Source organism: Antedon mediterranea, chromosome 3 (assembly GCF_964355755.1).
Source record: "Antedon mediterranea chromosome 3, ecAntMedi1.1, whole genome shotgun sequence".
Taxonomy (NCBI): domain Eukaryota; kingdom Metazoa; phylum Echinodermata; class Crinoidea; order Comatulida; family Antedonidae; genus Antedon; species Antedon mediterranea.
In genome coordinates this window covers 22256600-22279831 of record NC_092672.1, presented here as the reverse complement: position 1 = coordinate 22279831, position 23232 = coordinate 22256600, and the positions used below count along the sequence as shown (strand labels likewise).

The 23232-nt window shown below is 32.7% G+C and overlaps 2 protein-coding genes across 2 annotated transcripts in view; both read right to left on the bottom strand.

The window, feature by feature from the left end:
- Positions 1-23232, bottom strand: part of LOC140045042 (uncharacterized) — a 97317-nt gene that overhangs the window by 48436 nt on the left and 25649 nt on the right. The window lies entirely within an intron of this gene.
- Positions 432-11278, bottom strand: LOC140045043 (uncharacterized). Its single transcript, XM_072089773.1, has 12 exons — positions 11056-11278; positions 10243-10332; positions 7814-7972; positions 7136-7384; positions 6406-6591; positions 4847-5002; positions 4480-4761; positions 4182-4271; positions 3781-4000; positions 2485-2784; positions 1566-1883; positions 432-1301 (listed from the first exon to the last, which is right to left on the bottom strand). The coding sequence occupies exons 1-12, from the start codon at positions 11260-11262 to the stop codon at positions 1036-1038; spliced, it is 2523 nt and encodes an 840-aa protein (XP_071945874.1). The 5' UTR covers positions 11263-11278; the 3' UTR covers positions 432-1035.

The window sequence follows — 23232 nt, the reverse complement described above, 5'->3', positions numbered from 1 at the left end:
TGAGACATTTAAATCTTTAAATTTTAATGGTTTTAAATTTATGTAGCGCAATTATGAATGTTAAAATTCAAGTATATTGCTAATTAATATACAGTGTGTTATTATTTACACATATTTCCCATGTAAAACTTTGGGTACACCACAAGCGCTAACACTAACCATAGCCAACATAGCCGCACAAATTGCTAAGACTCATCTTGGACAATGTATCTCTATCATTGACATGACTGACTGTATATATATAAAAAAAAGACAAAAAAAAGTCAATTACTTATTGCAGTTTCATCACAATATAGCATAAATGAGTCAAGTTACATTCTAATATTGAATGTGATTGACTGATTGGAGGCATCTGTATGGCTAGTAAAAATATCTTTTATTTTGGTGATGAATGGGGAGAAAGGAACCATTCTGTTTCATCAGTCACACACACTAGTATAGATAGCAGCTGATAATTGTTTTGTTATAATACAGTATGTGGTATGGTTTTGTGAGTACACAACTTAAATCACATGCACATTGTGGGTGACATGACATTAAATAAATATACTACAGTACAGCACTGTATGTGACATCAGTATATACAATTGAATTCTGCAATTCGGTTTTGTGCATTTATTTTTGTTACAGAGATTGAGTAACCACACACTTGAGAAGAGTCTAGGCTGTTGACTGATCATGTTCAAGCAACCAGTAGTATTACACTGTCTATTAGTTCTACTCCACGTCCAAAATTGGAGCACTGCCTTTTTGAAAGGCATTATTTTTTATTTAAGATTTAAGCAGATTAAAAAATACCCACACATATATAAATATTTTGTCATTTACGTACTTGAAATCTGTCAGGTACGTGACCTATATTAGAGTACTTGTATTCCTTTGGTCTATTAAGACATAGTTCAAGATCTAAAAACATTGTTTCAATAGATCTTCTTTATTGTCCTTTATTAACTATGTATCTCCTATTGTTCATACAAATTGTTTATTTGTTGAACTGAGTTACCATACAACTACAGTTCATATGGTCTACTGTTCTCAATAGACTGTTTCTAGTAATTCTACAATATCCATACTCTCAACTGCTCTCAAGGCTTTTATTACTTCCTCTCGTTGGTTCACATCTCTTCCTTGCTTACATCGCCATTGTACCAGTGATTCCATTGTTGCTTCTACAGTAAGCATTAAATATTTTCTCTCATTTTGTGATAGTTCAACATCAGCAATACCAAGACCCCTGCAAAAACTCTTCCATTCTGTCATTTTCAGAGAAATTATCAGGAAATCCAAGTCTGTTAAGCATCCTGTAAAAATACATTTAATTAAAACAATTTTGATCGTGTATGTTATATACAATTATTAATAATGAAAACAACAATTTTAATATTTGAATTAAAAAAATCCTATAGGCTACATTTTGTTTTTCAAATGTTAAAACATTTGAAAAACAAAATGTAATATTTAATCATGTTTGTCCATCTCTCAACAATCTTATAAAAAGTAAATAAAAAAAATATAATCAGGTATATAGTTACAATAACATATTAAGAATAATAAGCGTTACCCACCTTGTCCTGATTGGTCTGTAAACATTGGAACTTCTAAACTGACGTCATCTATGTATTCATGTCTTGTACACAGGCTATCAGCTAAATCAACACGTCCTTGTTGTTTTAAAGCCTTGATCATTGTAGGTATTTGATGTGCTGCTCTTTGTCTACCTCTCCACTTAACCAGGACTACCATTATGTCATCTTCATCATGTCTGTTTTTACCTGTGATATTACTGATAACATCCCATTTAATTCCAAGGCGCACTGCTAATCTTCTCCAATGTTGACCTAAATTGTCACAGATGAACAGTAGATCTTGATCATCAAAACGAGCTGTGAAATAATAAAGGCGTTAAGATAATGAGTTCTGTTTCAATTAAAATTCAACTCACAATTCCATTCAATCTTTTATTTCGGAATCATTTGTCCATAGAAAATAAGCATAATTTTGTATCAATTAACAAATTTAAATAAAAATATTAATACAAACAATATCGGAATAAATTAAATAAACCAACACACCTTTATAACACACCTAAGAAGATTCTTAATCCATTTGGAGAATTGTGAGTTATATTTTATTAAAATGTGCTATTGCTCTTTTAATGACGTCATTGAGAGTGCAATGTTGATATATGTGCACAAGAGCACTGAAATTTAGTTTTTGCATGTTTGTTTTTGTTACACGGTGAGTGAGCAACCACAAGTTACAAGAGGCTAGGTTGTAGTTGAATGACCACGTTGGATCAACCATTTGAATGATTTAGGCCTTTCCTTTCATTAAAAGTAAAGGTAAAAATAGTAAAAATATTTTCTTAGGTGAAAGAGGAAAATTTTATATATTTTCACCTCATAAATTATTTGTGCCATTGTACTTATAATTCATTATTTTTATACTATTTAATGGCAGGAATCACAATATAATGCTATATACCTGAAGGTTTGATAACCTTGGGTATTTCATCGTCAATGTATTTCTGAAACAGCAGATCAGCAAGATCATTACAATCATGCTGCCTTAGTGCGGTGCACAATACTTGTTGCTGATTAAGGTCACTACCAATGCTGCTTCTCCAACGTTTCAGCATGTTTGCTGTAGCTTTATCTGTCTGCTTTTCATTATCAAATATAGTATTCACTGTAGACCATGTAAGCCCCAAACGAACACCAAATCGTCTACAGGAAAGATCCATCTCTGTAGACACACTTTCAATAGTAAGGTCATCCACATAGTCTATGATTTAAAAAGAAACATTTTTAAATTTTCTTGTTATTATTTTTACATGGATCTGTCTCAAAAGTTCAAACAAACAATGTTTTAAAACATAATAAGCAATATTAAGGCTACAAATAATAATACAAAAATAAGGTTCAATCAAGTCTTCCAGAATGTACTAATTGCTGTACTAATGTGTAAACAATACTATATTGTCATATGTACAAACAAGAAGTAATATTTTGAAACAATTATGCCATTTACATTGAGTGGTATCATATTCCTCATCAACTATAGGTACTAACAGTGTATGCTATGAAAGTGATATTAATTCTATTTCAATAACAGATGTAAAAATATAAAAATCCTATAAGATTTGCAAATAGATATTTGATATTGTATCCAATGCCTATGTAGTAGTTGCTTACTAGTAGAAGTGTATTTAATATATTATGATACGAAATACGTCTGTATCTATGAAAGTCATATTTACCAATGTTATTCACATACTTGTTTCAATGGACTCCTCTGGAAAAAAAGAAGGTTAAATAATAACAGAATATTTAGGCTTTCACTATGAATTGAAAATCATAAAAAATGCGTACTGTAAATCTTTTAATTTTTTCTAGCTTCTAATGTGTACAGACACAAATGATACATACATTTTCAACAAGGGTCTCAAGGCATAGTAACAAATAGAGAAATGAACTTTGCCCAAAAATACATCTATCAGTTGAAACCAGCATTTTTGAAACTATTATTTAGGGCATAATACTATAACTTATTTGATATATACACGTATATCTGACATTTTTGAAAGGAACAAATATTGGTAAGTATATGTTAATTTTTTGTGTTAAATTTCTACAAATCCGTTAAAGTGATTTTGTAGTTTTACCCTAGAGAAAAATAACATTGCATTACTGCAAAATTGTATATATTATTCATTTTTCGTCAACATCCTACCTAGGCTTCATACGATCTTAAACAATAAAAACACAAATAATAATTTACCCTTTGATAGGACATTGTCTCCAAACAGATTACGGTAACGTTTCACTTCCATTCCTCTGCTTCCACATGGCAACACATCTTTGTCAAATTTGCGTACAACATGCATATGAGTAGGTTCACCTTTTGAAGCACACACACAAGGAATGTACATCTTTACTTTAACACCATGTGCATTCCTCTCACTCAAAAAGTGTAATTCTTTTTGAAGGAAACTAAGCACCTGAAAAATAAATAAAGTTGTAACAGTAATGCAATAACAATTAAAAAGGAACAAATTAAGTGGCATATATCAGTATTTCTAATGACTAATTGTGTAAATAGAATTGTGCTTGTGAAAGATGTAAAAGCAACAAGTTGGAGGTAATTCTAAATAAAGTGTAGAATGTTTGATACTGGCTTACCTTCTTACAGATGCTAGGTTGTGGATCATCATCTTTAGGAGAGCTGCTTCCTGATTCTGTGTTCATGATTGTCGTTCTGACAATTGTTGTCTGCAATATAAAAAACAAATCAATCCTTTAAACATTTTTACTCAAATCTAAAAGTCCATATTATTAACTTGTCTATCAAGATTTTCATCTTCATTGGATTCTGCCGTCATCCATTATTTGTCATTATTGTTTTTTTACCTCATTGTTTTTTGGTCGAAATAATAGACTTTTGAGTAGAATTGAATAAAACTATTTATTATTATTTTACCTGGAACAAACGACGGTTGTTAATAGTAGCAACATTTAGAAGCACAAGATGATGGCCATCAACATTCAGTTCTACATGCTCATAAGACAATGCAGGCTCAACATCGTCTATTTGAAATTCCTCAATAAATTTAGTTGCAACACGTTGGAAGAGATCATCTGGAAGGTAGCCATCAAAGTCATGAAAGAGAGAAATAGCATGCTTCTCTTCATATTCAGCAGCCTTTGTATCATCACGTTGGGGCTTTAGGCGTGAAAGAACATAGAACATTCGTCCAACATTCTATAGAAACAAAAATGGAACATGAGACCTAGATAGAATATATGAACAAATAATTAAACTAAAATGTTAAATAAAATGTAAATACCTCTTTACTCCTTTTTTCACACATTAACCCAAAGGTTTGCATGAGAGACACAAAGAAGATAATCATCTCATCTGACTCATCCTTCCAAATATGCTGCAACAGTCTTTCATCTAGTTTGCCCCCATTTAAATTTCTCCAAAGCTGTTTCAGAGATGGCTAAAAAACATAAAAGCACAAAAGTGTAATTTGTTAATGCAACAAAGTAATTGTTATTCTTCTGGTCAGTAGAACCTCTCCTTTGGGAAAACCTTATTGAAGCTTACTTGTGAAATGAATGAGAGGCAGATTAATACCACGGCTAACCTCTATTAAGGGGACACTTTGTTGGGTCTTCCCCTAAACCTTATTAAAACTTACTTGGGAAATGAATTTGAGGCAGATTAACACCATGGCTAACCTCTATTAAGGGGACACTTTGTTGGGCCTTCCCTTAAACCTTATTAAAACTTACTTGTGAAATGAATGAGAGGCAGACTAACACAATGGCTAACCTCTATTAAGGGGACACTTTGTTGGGCCTTCCCTTAAACCTTATTAAAACTTACTTGTGAAATGAAAGAGAGACAGATTAAGACCATGGCTAACCTCTATTAAGGGGACACTTTGTTGGGCCTTCCCTTAAACCTTATTAAAACTTACTTGTGAAATGAAAGAGAGACAGATTAAGACCATGGCTAACCTCTATTAAGGGGACACTTTGTTGGGCCTTCCCTTAAACCTTATTAAAACTTACTGGTGAAATGAATGAGAGGCAGATTAACACCATAGCTAACCTCTATTAAGGGGACACTTTGTTGGGCCTTCCCTTAAACCTTATTAAAACTTACTGGTGAAATGAATGAGAGACAGATTAAGACCATGGCTAACCTCTATTAAGGGGACACTTTGTTGGGCCTTCCCTTAAACCTTATTAAAACTTACTTGTGAAATAAAAGAGAGACAGATTAAGACCATGGCTAACCTCTATTAAGGGGACACTTTGTTGGGCCTTCCCTTAAACCTTATTAAAACTTACTGGTGAAATGAATGAGATGCAGATTAACACCATAGCTAACCTCTATTAAGGGGACACTTTGTTGGGTCTTCCCTTAAACCTTATTAAAACTTACTGGTGAAATGAATGAGAGGCAGATTAACACCATAGCTAACCTCTATTAAGGGAACACTTTGTTGGGCCTTCCCTTAAACCTTATTAAAACTTACTTGTGAAATGAAAGAGAGACAGATTAAGACCATGGCTAACCTCTATTAAGGGGACACTTTGTTGGGCCTTCCCTTAAACCTTATTAACACTTACTTGTGAAATGAAAGAGAGACAGATTAAGACCATGGCTAACGTCTATTAAGGGTACACTTTGTTGGGTCTTCCCTTAATGGGAGTGCTACAGTAATATGTTTATTAGAATATAATAGAAATAATAAGGTATAATTTCGTTCTCTGTGTGGCAGATATTACATTTTTGCAGGTAAATCCATCACACTAAAAAAAAATTACCACAATGTTTACGTCTGATATTCACCAATGATTGACACCACTCAAAGAAGTGAAGTTTGCTAACCTGAATGCTGGGATCTATAACTGTGATGATTGTTTTAAACTTGTCAACTACTCCCATCAAATCTATAACAATTTTTTCTTTGAGGATCTTGTCATCCGGGTAGAACAGAATTTCGCCGATGTCATGCAAGTACTCAAGAAACAGTTTTCTGTCAGTTATCTTACAACGAGCAAGTAAATCATTAATCTAAAAGTTAAATAAATATCATAATGAAAAATGTAATGAAAAAAAAAAAAATGCTAATTAATCACAAACTAATTTTCTGTTGATGTTATCATTCATTTCGTTGTTGAAAGGTTGTTTATATAGGACATAATACTTTATCATGCAAGGGTAGATTTGAATTCTGAATTCCCAAACAACAGTAAACTCAAGGTTCACCACTTACTTCAATAATTATTAGAGGACAAAAAATGTTCCTTTTGTTTTGGTACTTGGTACTCTACTAAAATTGCACCGTTCCTGTTTGAAGATTCACTTCAAACACTCATTTGTTGAAGATTCACCATAAACAGTCAATTAACACAGACAGAAAAGCAGGGATTACTGTTATATTACTATCAATAACAAACTTCACATGTAATAAAACAAGTTTGCTTTTTTTTCACTATAATTAACACCATTCAATGCAACACTCAGAAAAACAGGGTTTATTGCTTTAAATGTAATGGATGTTAAACATTAAAAGACACATTCATCAATCAATCTGTTAAAGATATTTTATTCTAACCTCAGATGTTGGTAGATATAGTTTGGCTTTTCGTAACCGTTGTATTTCCAGCAGTACTTGCAGCCATTTAATTGGAAAAGTAAGAATCATCATCTGGACTAATTTTTGTATTTTGAGGATGATTTTAGAAGCACCGCTCTTTTCAAATGAGACACTGTTTTCAATGGTAAAGAGCTCTTCTTGAAACACCATGTCCTCGAATGGTTTTCCTTCCAGGGCTTTCCAAAGTATATTCTCTATTTCCTTTACCTAAAATAAATAACATCATATTTGAATTATACTTATGTCGAGGGAAGATTTAGAGTGTGCTTAGCCAACCAAAACCCCTTTTGTAAAGTGCAAAAAGTGTTTCGTTTAAGTTATGTTACGCATTTACTTACCCAGTGTACATTGTATAATTATACCAATTTAAGAAAACAAATTCAAAATGTGTGCTAAATCATAGATATTTGTATACCCTTTTATTTGTTTTATTATATCGAAATGAAAAAAAAAATTAAGTTAAGTTAATTAGTTAATAATAAGCCAGCACAGTACAGTAGTATGCTCATGACATGACATATAAAACAATCATACATGATTGCCAATGTTAGAGATGGAACTACATATTGTTTCCAATGAACTAATGACAATATACAATTTTGTACTGTTTAAAAGGAAATGTGATGACATATGTACCCTTTGTTGTCTTTCTTGTTCAGTTTTACCAAGGCTCTCATAATGTGTACCAATCAGCATTATCTTGTTATTTTTTCCTTTTCTTACGTTTACAAAAACAGAACGAATCCAAAACAGAATGAAGTCAAGATTTGTCATTCGATGTTCATAAACTTTTCCCTAAATAAAAAAAAATGAACAAAATTTACATTTAAAATTTTTAAAGTTCTAGTTTGACAAATTATCTATTATTATTAGCAGCACAAATTAATAGAAAAACAACACTATCATGGAAGTGGAAATAACAACAATCATATATCAGGCATCTGCTATTAACAACACTATCATGGAAGTGGAAATAACAACAATCATATATCAGGCATCTGCTATTAACAACACTATCATGGAAGTGGAAATAACAACAATCATATATCAGGCATCTGCTATTAACAACACTATCATGGAAGTAGAATTAACAACAATCATATATCAGGCATCTGCTATTACCAACACTATCATGGAAGTGGAAATAACAACATTCATATATCAGGCATCTGCTATTAACAACACTATCATGGAAGTGGAAATAACAACAATCATATATCAGGCATCTGCTATTAACAACACTATCATGGAAGTGGAAATAACAACAATCATATATCAGGCATCTGCTATTAACAACACTATCATGGAAGTAGAATTAACAACAATCATATATCAGGCATCTGCTATTAACAACACTATCATGGAAGTGGAATTAACAACAATCATATATCAGGCATCTGCTATTATTATTAACAACACTATCATGGAAGTAGAATTAACAACAATCATATATCAGGCATCTGCTATTAACAACACTATCATGGAAGTGGAATTAACAACAATCATATATCAGGCATCTGCTATTAACAACACTATCATGGAAGTGGAATTAACAACAATCATATATCAGGCATCTGCTATTAACAACACTATCATGGAAGTGGAATTAACAACAATCATATATCAGGCATCTGCTATTAACAACACTATCATGGAAGTGGAATTAACAACAATCATATATCAGGCATCTGCTATTAACAACACTATCATGGAAGTGGAATTAACAACAATCATATATCAGGCATCTGCTATTAACAACACTATCATGGAAGTGAAAATAACAACAATCATATATCATTATCAGGCATCTGCTATTAACAATTCACTATCATGGAAGTGGAATTAACAACAATCATATATCAGGCATCTGCTATTAACAACACTATCATGGAAGTGGAAATAACAACAATCATATATCAGGCATCTGCTATTAACAACACTATCATGGAAGTGGAATTAACAACAATCATATATCAGGCATCTGCTATTAACAACACTATCATGGAAGTGGAATTAACAACAATCATATATCAGGCATCTGCTATTAACAACACTATCATGGAAGTGGAATTAACAACAATCATATATCAGGCATCTGCTATTAACAACACTATCATAGAAGTGGAAATAACAACAATCATATATCAGGCATCTGCTATTAACAACACTATCATGGAAGTGGAATTAACAACAATCATATATCAGGCATCTGCTATTAACAACACTATCATGGAAGTGGAATTAACAACAATCATATATCAGGCATCTGCTATTAACAACACTATCATGGAAGTGGAATTAACAACAATCATATATCAGGCATCTGCTATTAACAACACTATCATGGAAGTGGAAATAACAACAATCATATATCAGGCATCTGCTATTAACAACACTATCATGGAAGTGGAATTAACAACAATCATATATCAGGCATCTGCTATTAACAACACTATCATGGAAGTGGAATTAACAACAATCATATATCAGGCATCTGCTATTAACAACACTATCATGGAAGTGGAATTAACAACAATCATATATCAGGCATCTGCTATTAACAACACTATCATAGAAGTGGAAATAACAACAATCATATATCAGGCATCTGCTATTAACAACACTATCATGGAAGTGGAATTAACAACAATCATATATCAGGCATCTGCTATTAACAACACTATCATGGAAGTGGAATTAACAACAATCATATATCAGGCATCTGCTATTAACAACACTATCATAGAAGTGGAAATAACAACAATCATATATCAGGCATCTGCTATTAACAACACTATCATAGAAGTGGAAATAACAACAATCATATATCAGGCATCTGCTATTAACAACACTATCATGGAAGTGGAAATAACAACAATCATATATCAGGCATCTGCTATTAACAACACTATCATAGAAGTGGAATTAACAACAATCATATATCAGGCATCTGCTATTAACAACACTATCATGGAAGTGGAAATAACAACAATCATATATCAGGCATCTGCTATTACCAACAGTATCATGGAAGTGGAAATAACAACAATCATATATCTACTTACAGTAGTTGGATCACGAACTTTAGCTGGGGCATTAAGACCTTCATTCATGTTGAATACCACACATACAACAGCATAAGACACCATGAATATCTAGTAAACATAATCATAATAGTCAATATTACAAACTGTTTATACACATGTGTCAGTATACTGGCACAACTGATTATTTGATACTTTTGTTTTCCTCACAAACTGCATGTTAACCTTGGAAACATTTACAATCTTAATCATATTGGTTTAATAAATAATGAATGTTTAATATTACATTCTTTCTTTGCTATCCCTCTCTGCTATTGCTAATAATACATTATATTACATCAATTAATACTATTTTACTTAAAGTCTCCCAAAACTGGACACCATTCGGCTGGCATAATATGTCTTGGTTTACAGAAATTCTGATATTCCAAATGTATTTTTAAAGGTAAAAAAGAATTTGGAGCTTTTGACCTCAATTCTGGGTTTGGTTTCTGGTAATTAGGGACTAGAGACCGAGTTGACTTTATTAAATTAAATGAAGAATAAACTAATTTATAATATTGTAATAATAATAATAATTGTATTTTATATCTGATACTGACATATTGTACTATATTAGATCCACATTTTTGTAATACCTTGGAGGAAGATTATAGGTTCTTAACTTCAAATCAAGTGAGCAAGCTTTTTGATTTCAGTGCTCATATTGTAACAAGGCCAAAAGACAAAGTATACACTGAAACTAACAGAAGCTCAGAAGAAGGCATGTATATTGAATATTGACGGCAAAACTAATCTCTATTAATAAAAATTAAATACACCAATAAAATTTACCCGTTGTATCACATGGTAAATTGGTTGACCACCAAAGTCCCAGATATGCATAACAAACTTGTTGCTATCCACTTTAGGGTCACCACCTTCTCTTGCAGAGCGAAGTTTGCTTACAAATTTGTTCCTGAACCCTTTAGGAATTTCTGGTTTTTCTTCATACACTGGTTCTGTTGTGATAAAATATATAACACATACAACAACTTGCATTAGGTCTCCTCAATTGGGATTACCAACTATAACTTTTTTATTTAAAGAAAAAGTATTTCCAATGCAATATTTAAGTATTCTAAACCTTATCCTTTCCAATCAATGGTTTAGTGATGAGTTTATTTAACCACATTGTACTGCAAGTTGAATAGATTACACAGCAGTGTCATACAATATACAAATATTAGTATTAACTGTCAAAGTAACTTGCAAGATAATATATGTTCATTAGCAGACACTGATGATTATGATTAAATTTCCACTCCTTTAATCATTTCAATATTTAGCACTTTTAGTCTTTATTTCTGATATCATTAATATGTATGAACAGCACAATCAAACATATTTCAAAATAAATATTTACCATCTTTTTGTGGGTTTGGATTTGAACTTGTTGATGTTTCACCAGATTTGGCTTCCTGTTTTGATGTTGATGCTCCTGTGGGGTTTTTATTTTTCTCATGTCTACTTTCTGAAAATTGTGTTGATATAATTAAAGATTCTACCTTGTTATTAGCATTCATCATTATGTTTTAGAATCAAATTCACTTGGCAAGAACAAAGGTTAGTGTAATAAATCATTTTTTGCCGATTCCCACCTGATCCAATTTGCCATCATCATTATAATATGTGTATCTTTTGTATTCTCTATTTGAATTTAAATGTCACAGCAGTAATCCAAACTTTTATAATAAATTTATTTAAAAAAAATCTCTTTTGTACCAATTTTATATTGATTGGTATTTTGTGCCTTTTATGTTTATACTTTTAAATTTATTTTACAGCAGATTACAATAACAATAAAGACATTTTAAGTAAATTTGAATTAACTTTCTTTTTACCAGATTTTGTTTCCTGCTTTGATGGTCCTGCTCTTGGTTTGTATCCTTTTGTATGGCGTGGACTTTTCAACATTTGTTTAACTGTGACATCAGTGACAGCATCCTGATATATGTCTAAAGCTTTTAAATTAAAAAATGTTAATAAAATCATGTATATATTATTTTATTTCTTACACAGTTACATTGGTTTTTAAAAGCATAGACAATTTGAAACCATTTTTATGATGTTGTTGCAATAATTTAAAAACTAATTTATCCTCAAATTGAATTTAAATAACTTGTATGTTTATATGGTAGTGGTTTTCTCCGTGCATTTATGAAATATCAAAGTCATTTGTGTGCAAGAACTAGTCGCAAATTGTCACCCAAATATTAAACCTAGAGTGTCTATTCAATTGATTTACAATGACATGAGAACAACAATTATTTGGTAAAAAAATAAAACATAATAAAACAAGTTGTGACATGACAGTGCATGAGTATGTGTGAATTTTAAATTTGGAGTAGAGTTGTGGCTTGGTGGTTATGATGCTTGGCTACCAATTGAAGGGTGCTGGGTTGAAGTCATGTCATATTCCAGGATTTTTTCTAATGACAATTTAATACAACTCCACTCCCAAAGACTTGTAATAAGACTTTGTTTATGTAGAGCATCTTGTGTATGTTTGTATTGTGAACATGATTGCTACCTTTAAGAAGAATAGTGAATTAATTCGCTATGGTTATCTTTGGCAATTTGCCTAAATAATTATAAAAAATAAATTAAAAAATATAAATAAATCATCTATTTTGGTTGCAGCATGTTTCTGAATAAAGTGAATATTTACAAATATCCTGCGTTGTTTCTTTCAACATTTCTTTGTTACTGGCATCTGGTGTACACACCGTTGTTTTAACCATTGCATCTGTTATTATATGCAATGGATTAAACCTGACAAAATGACATTATATAATTATAAAAGAATGTTTGCATTAATAATAAAACAGAAAATAATTTGATGGTATACTGCAATGACATTGTTTTTACGTTGCATTAAAATCTTATTTTAAACCCTCAACATACCCAGAATACTAAAGGGCCAAATACTTCAACAATCAAACAACAATTTTAATAGTAAATTTTAATCAGATGACATGATCAATAAGCTGACAAATGATGATGATGTACACATTGTGACTTACTTTTTTATGTTGTTTTTCTTGATTTACAGTTTTTAATATTTTTTAAAAACCATATTTAATGAGGGTGATCCATCCAGCAATTGCTGATCATTAGGGACCCTCAGAGCTAGGTTCACAAGACAAACAAATACACAAGATGCTCTACATAAACAAAGTCTTATTACAAGTCTTTGGGAGTGGAGGAGTTGTAATTGTGTCCTTAGACACTCACTAGGAATGTGAGTGTGTGTGTACCTGGTATGCTTTGCCATTCTGCCTGTGATGTTGATTTGATTTAATAGCTAATTTGGACAGAGAGTAAAGTATTACAATTAGCTTTCTTAACAAGAGCTAACTATTCTGTGCCACCATTCATTAACGCTGTGAATTTAATCAATTTTGATACAAAGATATTTAATGAACACTAACCAATGAATTTACTTCCTTTATTTATAATATAAATATTATATGGTTTAACCCCAGGCCTAAAACCATCTTGAAACCTTTAACCTTTTTCCGTAATTCCAGTATGAAAACTGCTATTATGATGATCCTAGTAGGCTATGCCTAAACAGTATCTAGCTAGCTATAAGCCTAACTTGTACTAGGCCTGGTCCAGCCTTACCTGTTCCTCCTCCTATCTATTACTCTAGCACCCTTTTTGTCTAGTATAGCCTTAGGCCTACATCAACTTACATAAGTAGGCCTAGGCCTATAGACAGACACTAGGCCTAGTTAGTAGTATTTAGTATTTAGGCCTAGGCCTAGAGAAATCAGTTAGTAGTAGGCCTATAGCCTTAGGCCTATAGCCTTAGGCCTACATCACCCTACATAAGTAGGCCTACAGACACTTAGGCCTAGCTAGGCCTAGGCTAGGCCTAGGCCTAGCTAGTAGTAGGCCTACGTAGTAATAGTATTTAGCCTAGGCCTACTACTAGGCTAGGCCTAATAGGGCTAATTATAGTAGTAGCTGAGTGTACCCTTAGATTTATTTCGCCATTTTTTCCTAACATTCACTGTTCTATAAATTATTAATTACCATAAAATATTACCGGTAACAAACGTAACAACATGTTCACCCCATATAAATACATGTTTCATTTTGAGAACTTTTTTTGATGAGCCATCATGCCATCACACACGTGTGCTGCTGCTGGGCGACTCTACATTCTATGACCTGGATCTTGAGAAGTACGTACCTGGGAAATAACTGCAATGACTTATATTAATTAATCCAATTTTTAACATTGTTTTATTGTAGCCCTACATTTTAATCTTTTTATTAATGCCTCTTCCCATTTTTATGCCATTATTATGTTTTGTTGTCGTTTTGAGGGCCCCATAAACAATATTACAACAATTAAAAAAAAACCTTATTAACTAATATATTTTTATATTATTTTTTACACAGACTACCTATTTTTATTGAAAAATTGTGTGTATTTTTACCCAAATTGCATGCTTAGAAAATAAGTTGTATGCCTATTTTACTTCTGATAGGCCTGTTATCGATTTATAGAAAATAGTGCAAACGTTAGTTGTGGGGGTGAGCACATTCCTTTCGTTGTTTTAACCAATTAAAATTAAATATTAAATGACAATTAAATTAAATTAAATGACAAGTGAAAGTTTGGATAATCAATCGCTTAATGCTCATACAATCAAAATACACTTTATTGCGACCATATAGTTACTAGGCCTACTAAATTGATTAAACCTAGGAAATTTCGTTTAAAGATGTATTGTCCCCCCTGAAAAATAATTTTTAACTTTAACTTTTTCAATATGCCATTTAATGCCACATGATAGTTATCCACTTTTGGATAAATTGGATCTAAAAAAATGTATTTAAGCAAAAATGGTCAAATTGGCTGCCAGCCAATGGATTTTTGGTTGAATTTAACCATTTATTATGTTATTTTATAAGTGAAAACTTTTTTTTTTCTACGGAATTGATTAACTTTATTAAAACTACAAAATAACCTATTCAAAGTCTGATTTAATTAATCTTCATTTTTCATGTTTTTGTGATACAACTACTAGCAACATCTTTTAGCAAGACAAACATTACCAATGATTTTAGTTAAAGTAGGCCTACTAGTATAACAGAACAGACATAAAGTTTGCATTTGTTTCCTAAAATAGCATTTACACAATCATAGGCCATCTTTACAGGCCTACTGTAAACTCACTATCACTTCTAAATACACTTTGCTAACAAATAGTATATCAACACTTAAATAAACGGAGAGTGTTTGAATGTCTGATAACTGTTACACTTACGTTCAAAAATATTGGTGGCGTACTTGCCGCTTTGTTGTGTGCCATGACAAGTTCAGTTTTGAAATTAAGGGCTTAAATAATGAGGCAGACCTGTTAAGTGAAGTTGTTTATTAATATATTTGTAAGTTGCTTTTCTTGTTGACATGAATGTTTTTCAATTGTAGTTGCTGGTTATGATATTTTTGGACTAAATGTGATTTATGAACTGGTATGTGAAATCTATATCTATATGTACTAAAATATAAAACGATCAGTGACTGTTGTTGAGGTTAATGCGTACTGTGAATGACTGCATAGTGTAGGCCACAATCACATTGGCCCGTAGGCCTATTCATGACTATCTTTTGCCGATTTTAATACTGGTTTAGTCCAGGACTAAAGATTGTCCAGACTAAATCCAGAGATAGTTAGTCCAGTCATTAATACGGACCTTACGGGTCTTAGAGTAGACTTAGCAAATAATAGAATTATTATATCAAATCAAATAAACAATTATTACTTCTAATCAAAGTAAAAGTTTAGTTGTCTGTGTCTCTTTATGTGCGTACGTTAAATTATATCAAATAATAATATGTCAAATATATTTTATTTTTATTTTGTCCAATATAGGCCTACAAATTAAATAATCATCAATTGGTCATTACAAAATATAAAAAATATATATGGTTATTAAAAATTGTATTATATAAAAATGTTTAGAAATATACTATATAAAAAAAGTGTTCTGGTGTGCTCTGAATAAATAAATTATCAAGAAACAATGCACTGTTGAACAAACGACACAGCGTTAGGCTCGTTATCTAACGCCACGAACGTGGCGTAGTAAGTGCCTTCACACGCAAGGCGTAGGCTACGCAATGCGTACGCCATGGCTTACGCGTTACGCCCATACGTGTAAACAGGCTCTAACCTACGGTAATCCGTAGCGAGTCAAGGACCGACATTCCAATGTTGTATGGCCTACATTTATGACAAATGTGCTTACGGTATTAGGAATGATTACTTATAGCCTAAAATCTCGTTTTGTCTGTGATTATAATTAACAAAAATTAGAATTATTATATATCAAATCCAATATTTAATTCTTCTAATCAAAGTAAAAGTTTATCCATCAGTTGTCTGCGTCTTTGTATGTGCGTGTGTCAAATTATATACAGTACAAATAATTTAAATAATATTGTAAATCATATTTCTTTTTATATATTTTTTCTAATATACATAACAAATACATTATTTTCATTAATACCAAATATATAGAAAAAATATAAAACCTGGTTAAACATTGTATTATTTAAAATTGTTTCAAAATATACTATAAGAAATAATGAAGTGATCCGGGAGTGCTCTCCATGAATAATAATATAGCAACAATGAACTGTGTATAACAAACGACTTATTAAAGATGTAGGTAACGTGTACGGATTATGGATGGAATAACGCTATCTTCTTTGTGAAGCATAATGATACATTTTGCAGATTGCGTTTTACCAAGAGAACACATGCATCCTGACAGCCTTCAACGACTCGGTTTGGTAGCATTCTCTGAGCAAATATTTGCTTGCCGTTTACGTGAGCGATCATCTTTTGCCGTTTCATGGTCAATTTTATAGATGAACGTTCGGCTACATACTGTCCAAACAACATCGGCTGACAGATTTCGCTGCCGTAAATCACTCCCTGGCACGATAACAGGTGTTTAGCAAAAGCGTTGACTTAACTTCAAATGTCTTGGTGTATCCATCATTTCACCTGTTTGTAAAGTGCTCTCCAAAGTCGTCTGTAAAGTTACAACGTACATGGTGACGTCCTTGAAGGCAAATACCAGTCTACCATCATTCTCGGCAAACATGAAAATCCGTTAGGCTTCATGAATCGAAACTGGTACTTGGATACTCATTACACGATCTTAATCGTCGGGACGAAACTCTTGAAATCTGTTCCAACTCTTTACCATCCCACATTGCTTAGTACATTGAAAAAGACTCTGTTCTGTCGAATACTATCGACATTCATCTTCTGTCATTATGATGATTTTGAAAGCCATTAATGAAACAAAAATTATAAAAAACTATTATTAGGTATATGTTTATTATATATGTGAGAAAGCACGCAAGCTATGTTTCAACAATGCTGAAGTACAAATTTTAAAAAAAACCGGAAAACGCTGGCTCTTCCTCAAGTCGGTTATGTTCTTCATCCCAGCATATAAAGGGATTTTCACGTTCTATCGAATGTCAAAGTCGGCCGAATAACAAGAAAAGAATGGCTGTCTTTAAACAGAACCTTTCAGAAATGCGTATGTCGTTCAGAATGTCCGATGGAGTGAATGTAGCATAGGCCTATTCTTGTATGAGCTCCGGTGTCACGTGGGGATGTAATTTCTTCATGGTAGATTTATATTCCTTTTGCATAGCCATCTGTGTGGCTGCTATAAAAGACCTTGGAAGACACAAGAGTCCCTGTGGCACATTAATGTTCTCTATGACATCGAACAGAGTGTTTGGTAGGAAACTGTCTTTTCTATTCATTTCACGTTTAATACCACCCAGTACGTTATGATACATGGTTAATATGACGTCGATGTTTGCGTTTTCTATAAATTCGCCAAAATCAACCTTAAAGTCTACGCTCTTGATGCACTGCCAAGTGGTCCTTTTCAGTTTCAATATTGGTTTTCTCAACAAATCTTCTGGCTGTGCTATAGTTTGATGCATGAAACTCAATAATTTTCGAAATCCGTAAATCTGCTCTGGGAACAACGTGCCATTGATTTGATTATCGTATACAGATGTATACGATAAATATTCGTAAAACGATGAGTGCCTGGCTCTATGCAATTCATAGCCTCTGGTCAACACAACTCTTTTGCAAATCTCTTCAAAGTATTCTATGCTTTGAGTTTTCTGTTTTTTCTTTTCGTATCTTAGCAACATTATTCCTGTTTGGGAGCAATGTTCTAACACTGTTTTACTACCGTTTCCATATCGCTTCCCCAGGCATAACGAGAAAGACCATCGATGTGTTCATAGTTTAGCTATGTTAATTTAATGTTTGTTTCATTATCAAGAACAGTATTGCACGCACCATTGTCAATAATATTATTATGACAGATGTCTAATACATTTGCATGCTTGCATCAATCAAGGCGCTTTCATGAATTTCAATTTAACATCATCCCCATCTTCGTAAGAAATAAAAAAAACAAACAAATAATTTAAAAAATTTAAATACGATTTTTAGTTTGTTATTACAGAAATATTGAAACATTGTAAACATACGATAAGAGACACATATCTGCATACGACAAATATTTTTTCTTTTTTGGCTAGAAAGTTTTATTTAGAAAACAAAATAAGAATACGATGTATCACAAACATACGATAACAGGCACACATCTGTATATGATAATCAAATCATGTCGCATACGACAAGATTTCTACCGACATAGGCTCACATACTGCCGCGTCTACATTACATCGTTGAAAGCACTCATCCGATACGGGAATTGTTTCTGGATAACCAAACAGAGTGGGAACGCACCTTCCTACGTTTTCACCCACTGAGAAAAAGCAATGAGAACCAAACAGGCTGCATCCATCATTGTCAGGTACAAGAGTGAGGCCACTGATCATTGATATCAGATGTGTTTAAGTTACACGTTTCTAAAGAATATTTATTTATATTCTATTCTATAAGTTCGTATAGGCGCCCTCTACAATGAACAGAGCGCCTAACAACACTGGTAGGCCTATTATTAATTAAAGAAAAGTTTTTGATGTTTAAATAGAGTTGCCGAATTCGCTCCTCTTAAATCGACAGGAAGCGCGTTACGTTTCAGATCCGCGGAGAGGTGACAGAAAAAGTATTGTCCCCAGCTTTCCGATTAGATCGTGCAACGAAAAGTCGGGTGGGATCAATTAGAGGAGAGAAGTCGAAATTAAATGAAAGCGGATCACGGTTAAATAAAAAAAGGTATAAAGGAAACAGAGTAAATACATTTATGAACAAAAACAATAATTTTGTACACAATTCTTTTTTTTATATGAAGCCAATCGATATATTTCAATATAAACCATCCGAAGGCTGATACCGTCCACACGCAAACACAGCCTTGTTTCTGCAATCGCTGTAATCGTTTAAAATCAACTTCGCGGGCACGGGCGTGAGCACCAAGCAAGAGCGAGTTAGCATAGTCAAGGCGGGAAAGGATTCTAGAACGCAACGCATAGACTATCGACGCAATGTGCTGTATTGCGTAATCATAAGTGGGAACCGACGACGAAATAGCGCTGCAAACATCGTATGTTTGATTTCACGCAGGCGGGGGCAAACACAGTGATTGGAAGGGCATTTTCTTACGTTGCGTAGATTGCGTCGCTAGTGAAAACCAAGCTTTAGTAATATATTTACGTATGCGCGACAAATTACGGAGTTGGTAATTCAATGACTTGCATAAAGCATTTACTTGAGAGGACATATTCAAAGAGCTATCAAACATCACACCTAGAGTTTTTAATACATTTTGAAGGACGAATAATAATATTGTTATCTAATTTTAATTCAAGATCTGGTAGCGCGACTTGATTACTTGCAAAACAAAAGAACTCAGTTTTCTCCTGATTTAACTGTAACATATTAGCCTACTAATCATCCATTCATTAATTTTGGATATGCAGGAAGTCAAATGTTTAAGTGCATTTTGATAATCATTAACAATTTTTGGGTCTGTATATCATCGGCATATTCATGAGAAAAGACGTTATGATTACGAATGATATCACAAATAGGATATGTATATAATATAAAACCCAACGGTCCAACAATTGTTATTAAGTACTTTGGTACTACGATCTGTAAAGCATGTACTGTACCACGATTTAACCGAACCACATTATACCAACACGTTGATCTAACCTTTGCAAAAATAAATCATACCGTCCCATCGATCGCATTCATCACAACACGTCACAATGAGTACCGTCTTCAATGATTTAATGCACGCCTATTTTTCGTTTTCTCTGATGCATGCGTCGTGATATGATAGAAAACGGCCATACACCGTCAACGTACACGGACCCAATTCCGATTCACATTTCGCAAAGGTACAGTAGTGAAAGGGTTGTTTCAACAGTTTTGTTGTTTCCATGCGTCACAATCGGTTCTAATAACCAAGAAAACCATTATCTTGTCACATCATAAACTATACGAGACATGCAGACGTGATGAAAATGTTTTTAAAAATCCACTTTGTATAGACGCTTCTATGATATATGGCGAAGGAACGGATCTGCGTTTTCAAATTGTACGAACCTGTTCAATTTGGTTGGAGCAATAGATTGCCAAGCACTGGTTGCATGGCTGTAACCGCCAATGATGCGTCGTGCTACTCCGTCTAGTACGTCGTAAAGAAAAAGATAAGATAAGATAAGATAACTTTTATTGATCCTCAAAAAGGAAATTCATTGCTCGTCATAATAACAAAGAAAACACTATAAAAACAAATATAGCATAAAACCATTCATATAAAAACATCTAAAAAATTACAATATAAAATTATCTTCTTGACTTCCTGTTGTACTGGATGATACCGGAGGGAATAAAGGATTTAGCAAATCGATTTGTTTTCACACTGAGGAGCCTCAATCTCCACTTGGATTAAGTTGGTCTATGATCACTTTGTGGAGAGGATGAGAGGCATCCGACTCAATGCGCTCGAAATCTTTCTGGAGGTGTTCTAGGTGCACATCGGTAAAGGAAGGCAGCTCCAGACCAATCATTTTACCAGCCCGACGGATGAAAGTTTCAAGGCGTCCTTTATTCCCTCTGCTAACATTACCAGCCAACAGGAGAGGCAATACGTCCAAACACTACATATAACGGATCTATAGAACGAAAGTAACATCAAATCATCCTTTGTGATCCTTTACTCGTCACGTGAATCGTTCTTTTGCTTTATCCACGCACAAGCTTTGTTTTTTAAATCTGTAAAAATACTGACTGTTGACCAGTTGACTGTTTTGTGTAATCGAGGTAGCTAGCTTTGTCCAATAGTTTATTGTCTGTTCCTTCAACATATCAACGAAACGAGTCGGAGGTATTCTGTTCGGAATGTCAACGTCGGCGACCATCAGTTGATTTGAGATTAATGAGATTTTAGTAAGAACAAAGAATATATATCACAAGAATGAGTATTCCGCGATTTTTGCATGATAAATTTGTAACAGAGAGTGATGCCCGCCGCCCTCAGATGGGATGCGAATGTATACAGACTAAATAAGACTTGATTTAATAGATATTATAGGCCTACATGTCACATTATGATTAAATAGAATTATGATAATATATTTTGCAATTGTAAAACATTTTATAATGCATATATAATACCAAAGTAGTGTACATTCACTTCTACAGAAAATTATTTACTACTATACTAAATTAGTTCACAAAAAATCCTAACTTAACAGCAACACCACAAATCAACGAAGCGTTACTCAGCACGGCCTATTCTTTACCAATCTACGCCCGGTAAATTAAGTATTGTTTTTAAGATATAAATTAGTATAAAATACATGTTATTAATAGGATACAATGTTAAATTTCATTAACATTTATTTGTTATACCAGAAACAATTTAAATATAGAAATATTATTAAACTATCCTTCGTGAAAACGCGTAAACACCAATTCACGCCCGGTTGATGAAGCGAACTGTTTATTCGGCAGTTTTTACTACATAAATTGCATGAAACGAACAATTAAATATCCAAACAGCATTTAACATAATGTTGGCATGTAGTTGATAACATTTTTTATCATGAAAATACTACCGGTGGTACAGGCTTAGATTAGTGTAACCGTCACAAAAAGTTGTATACATCATTACTTATGGCGGCGCTCAGCTTTTGTTGTTTCCCCCAATGGACTGTCAATAATGGACCTAATAATTACAATAACAACAACCCTTGTACCACAGACTGGTAATACTGTACATTAAATCCCCTAGTTTGCATCAATTGCTGAGCCATAAACTGCATTTCTCATAATGCACAAAATAAATTAATATAGTGATTTTCTGATAATTTCTTTGAAACATAGCAATTCATTATAACAAACATAGCTGATGCACTACACATGATGAATAATTCATAATGTTTGCATAACCTACCTACAGAAAAAAACCTTTACAAAAACTATTATATTAGATTGGTATTCTGCTTTCAATTTATTGGATTTTTAAACTTCATAAAAATTGCCTCAAAATTGCAGATAATTTCCATCTTAAAATACCAAATGTAATTAACCTAATATTGTGGCAGCAGGTAAAAGTTGTGTAAACAATTTAATGACTATCAGCCTGTACACAGCCAGCACTCACCCTCTTTAGGTAAATATGTCCTCATTATATAAGTAAATTATATAATAATATTTATATATTTTATTTGTTTATATGAGTGACTAAATTGTTATCAGTATTGTAACTGTGCATTATTATTGCTATTATCACTATTGATATCTGTTAACACACTTCCACCTAAAAATCCCACATCATACAAACACACAATATTAAATGTGTTCATTTTTACAATTGTCTATATACAAAAATAAATCATCTTATTCACATTTTATTTCATAATGTATATAATATAATGTACAAATCTTTATCTACATGATCCATCAGATGCTA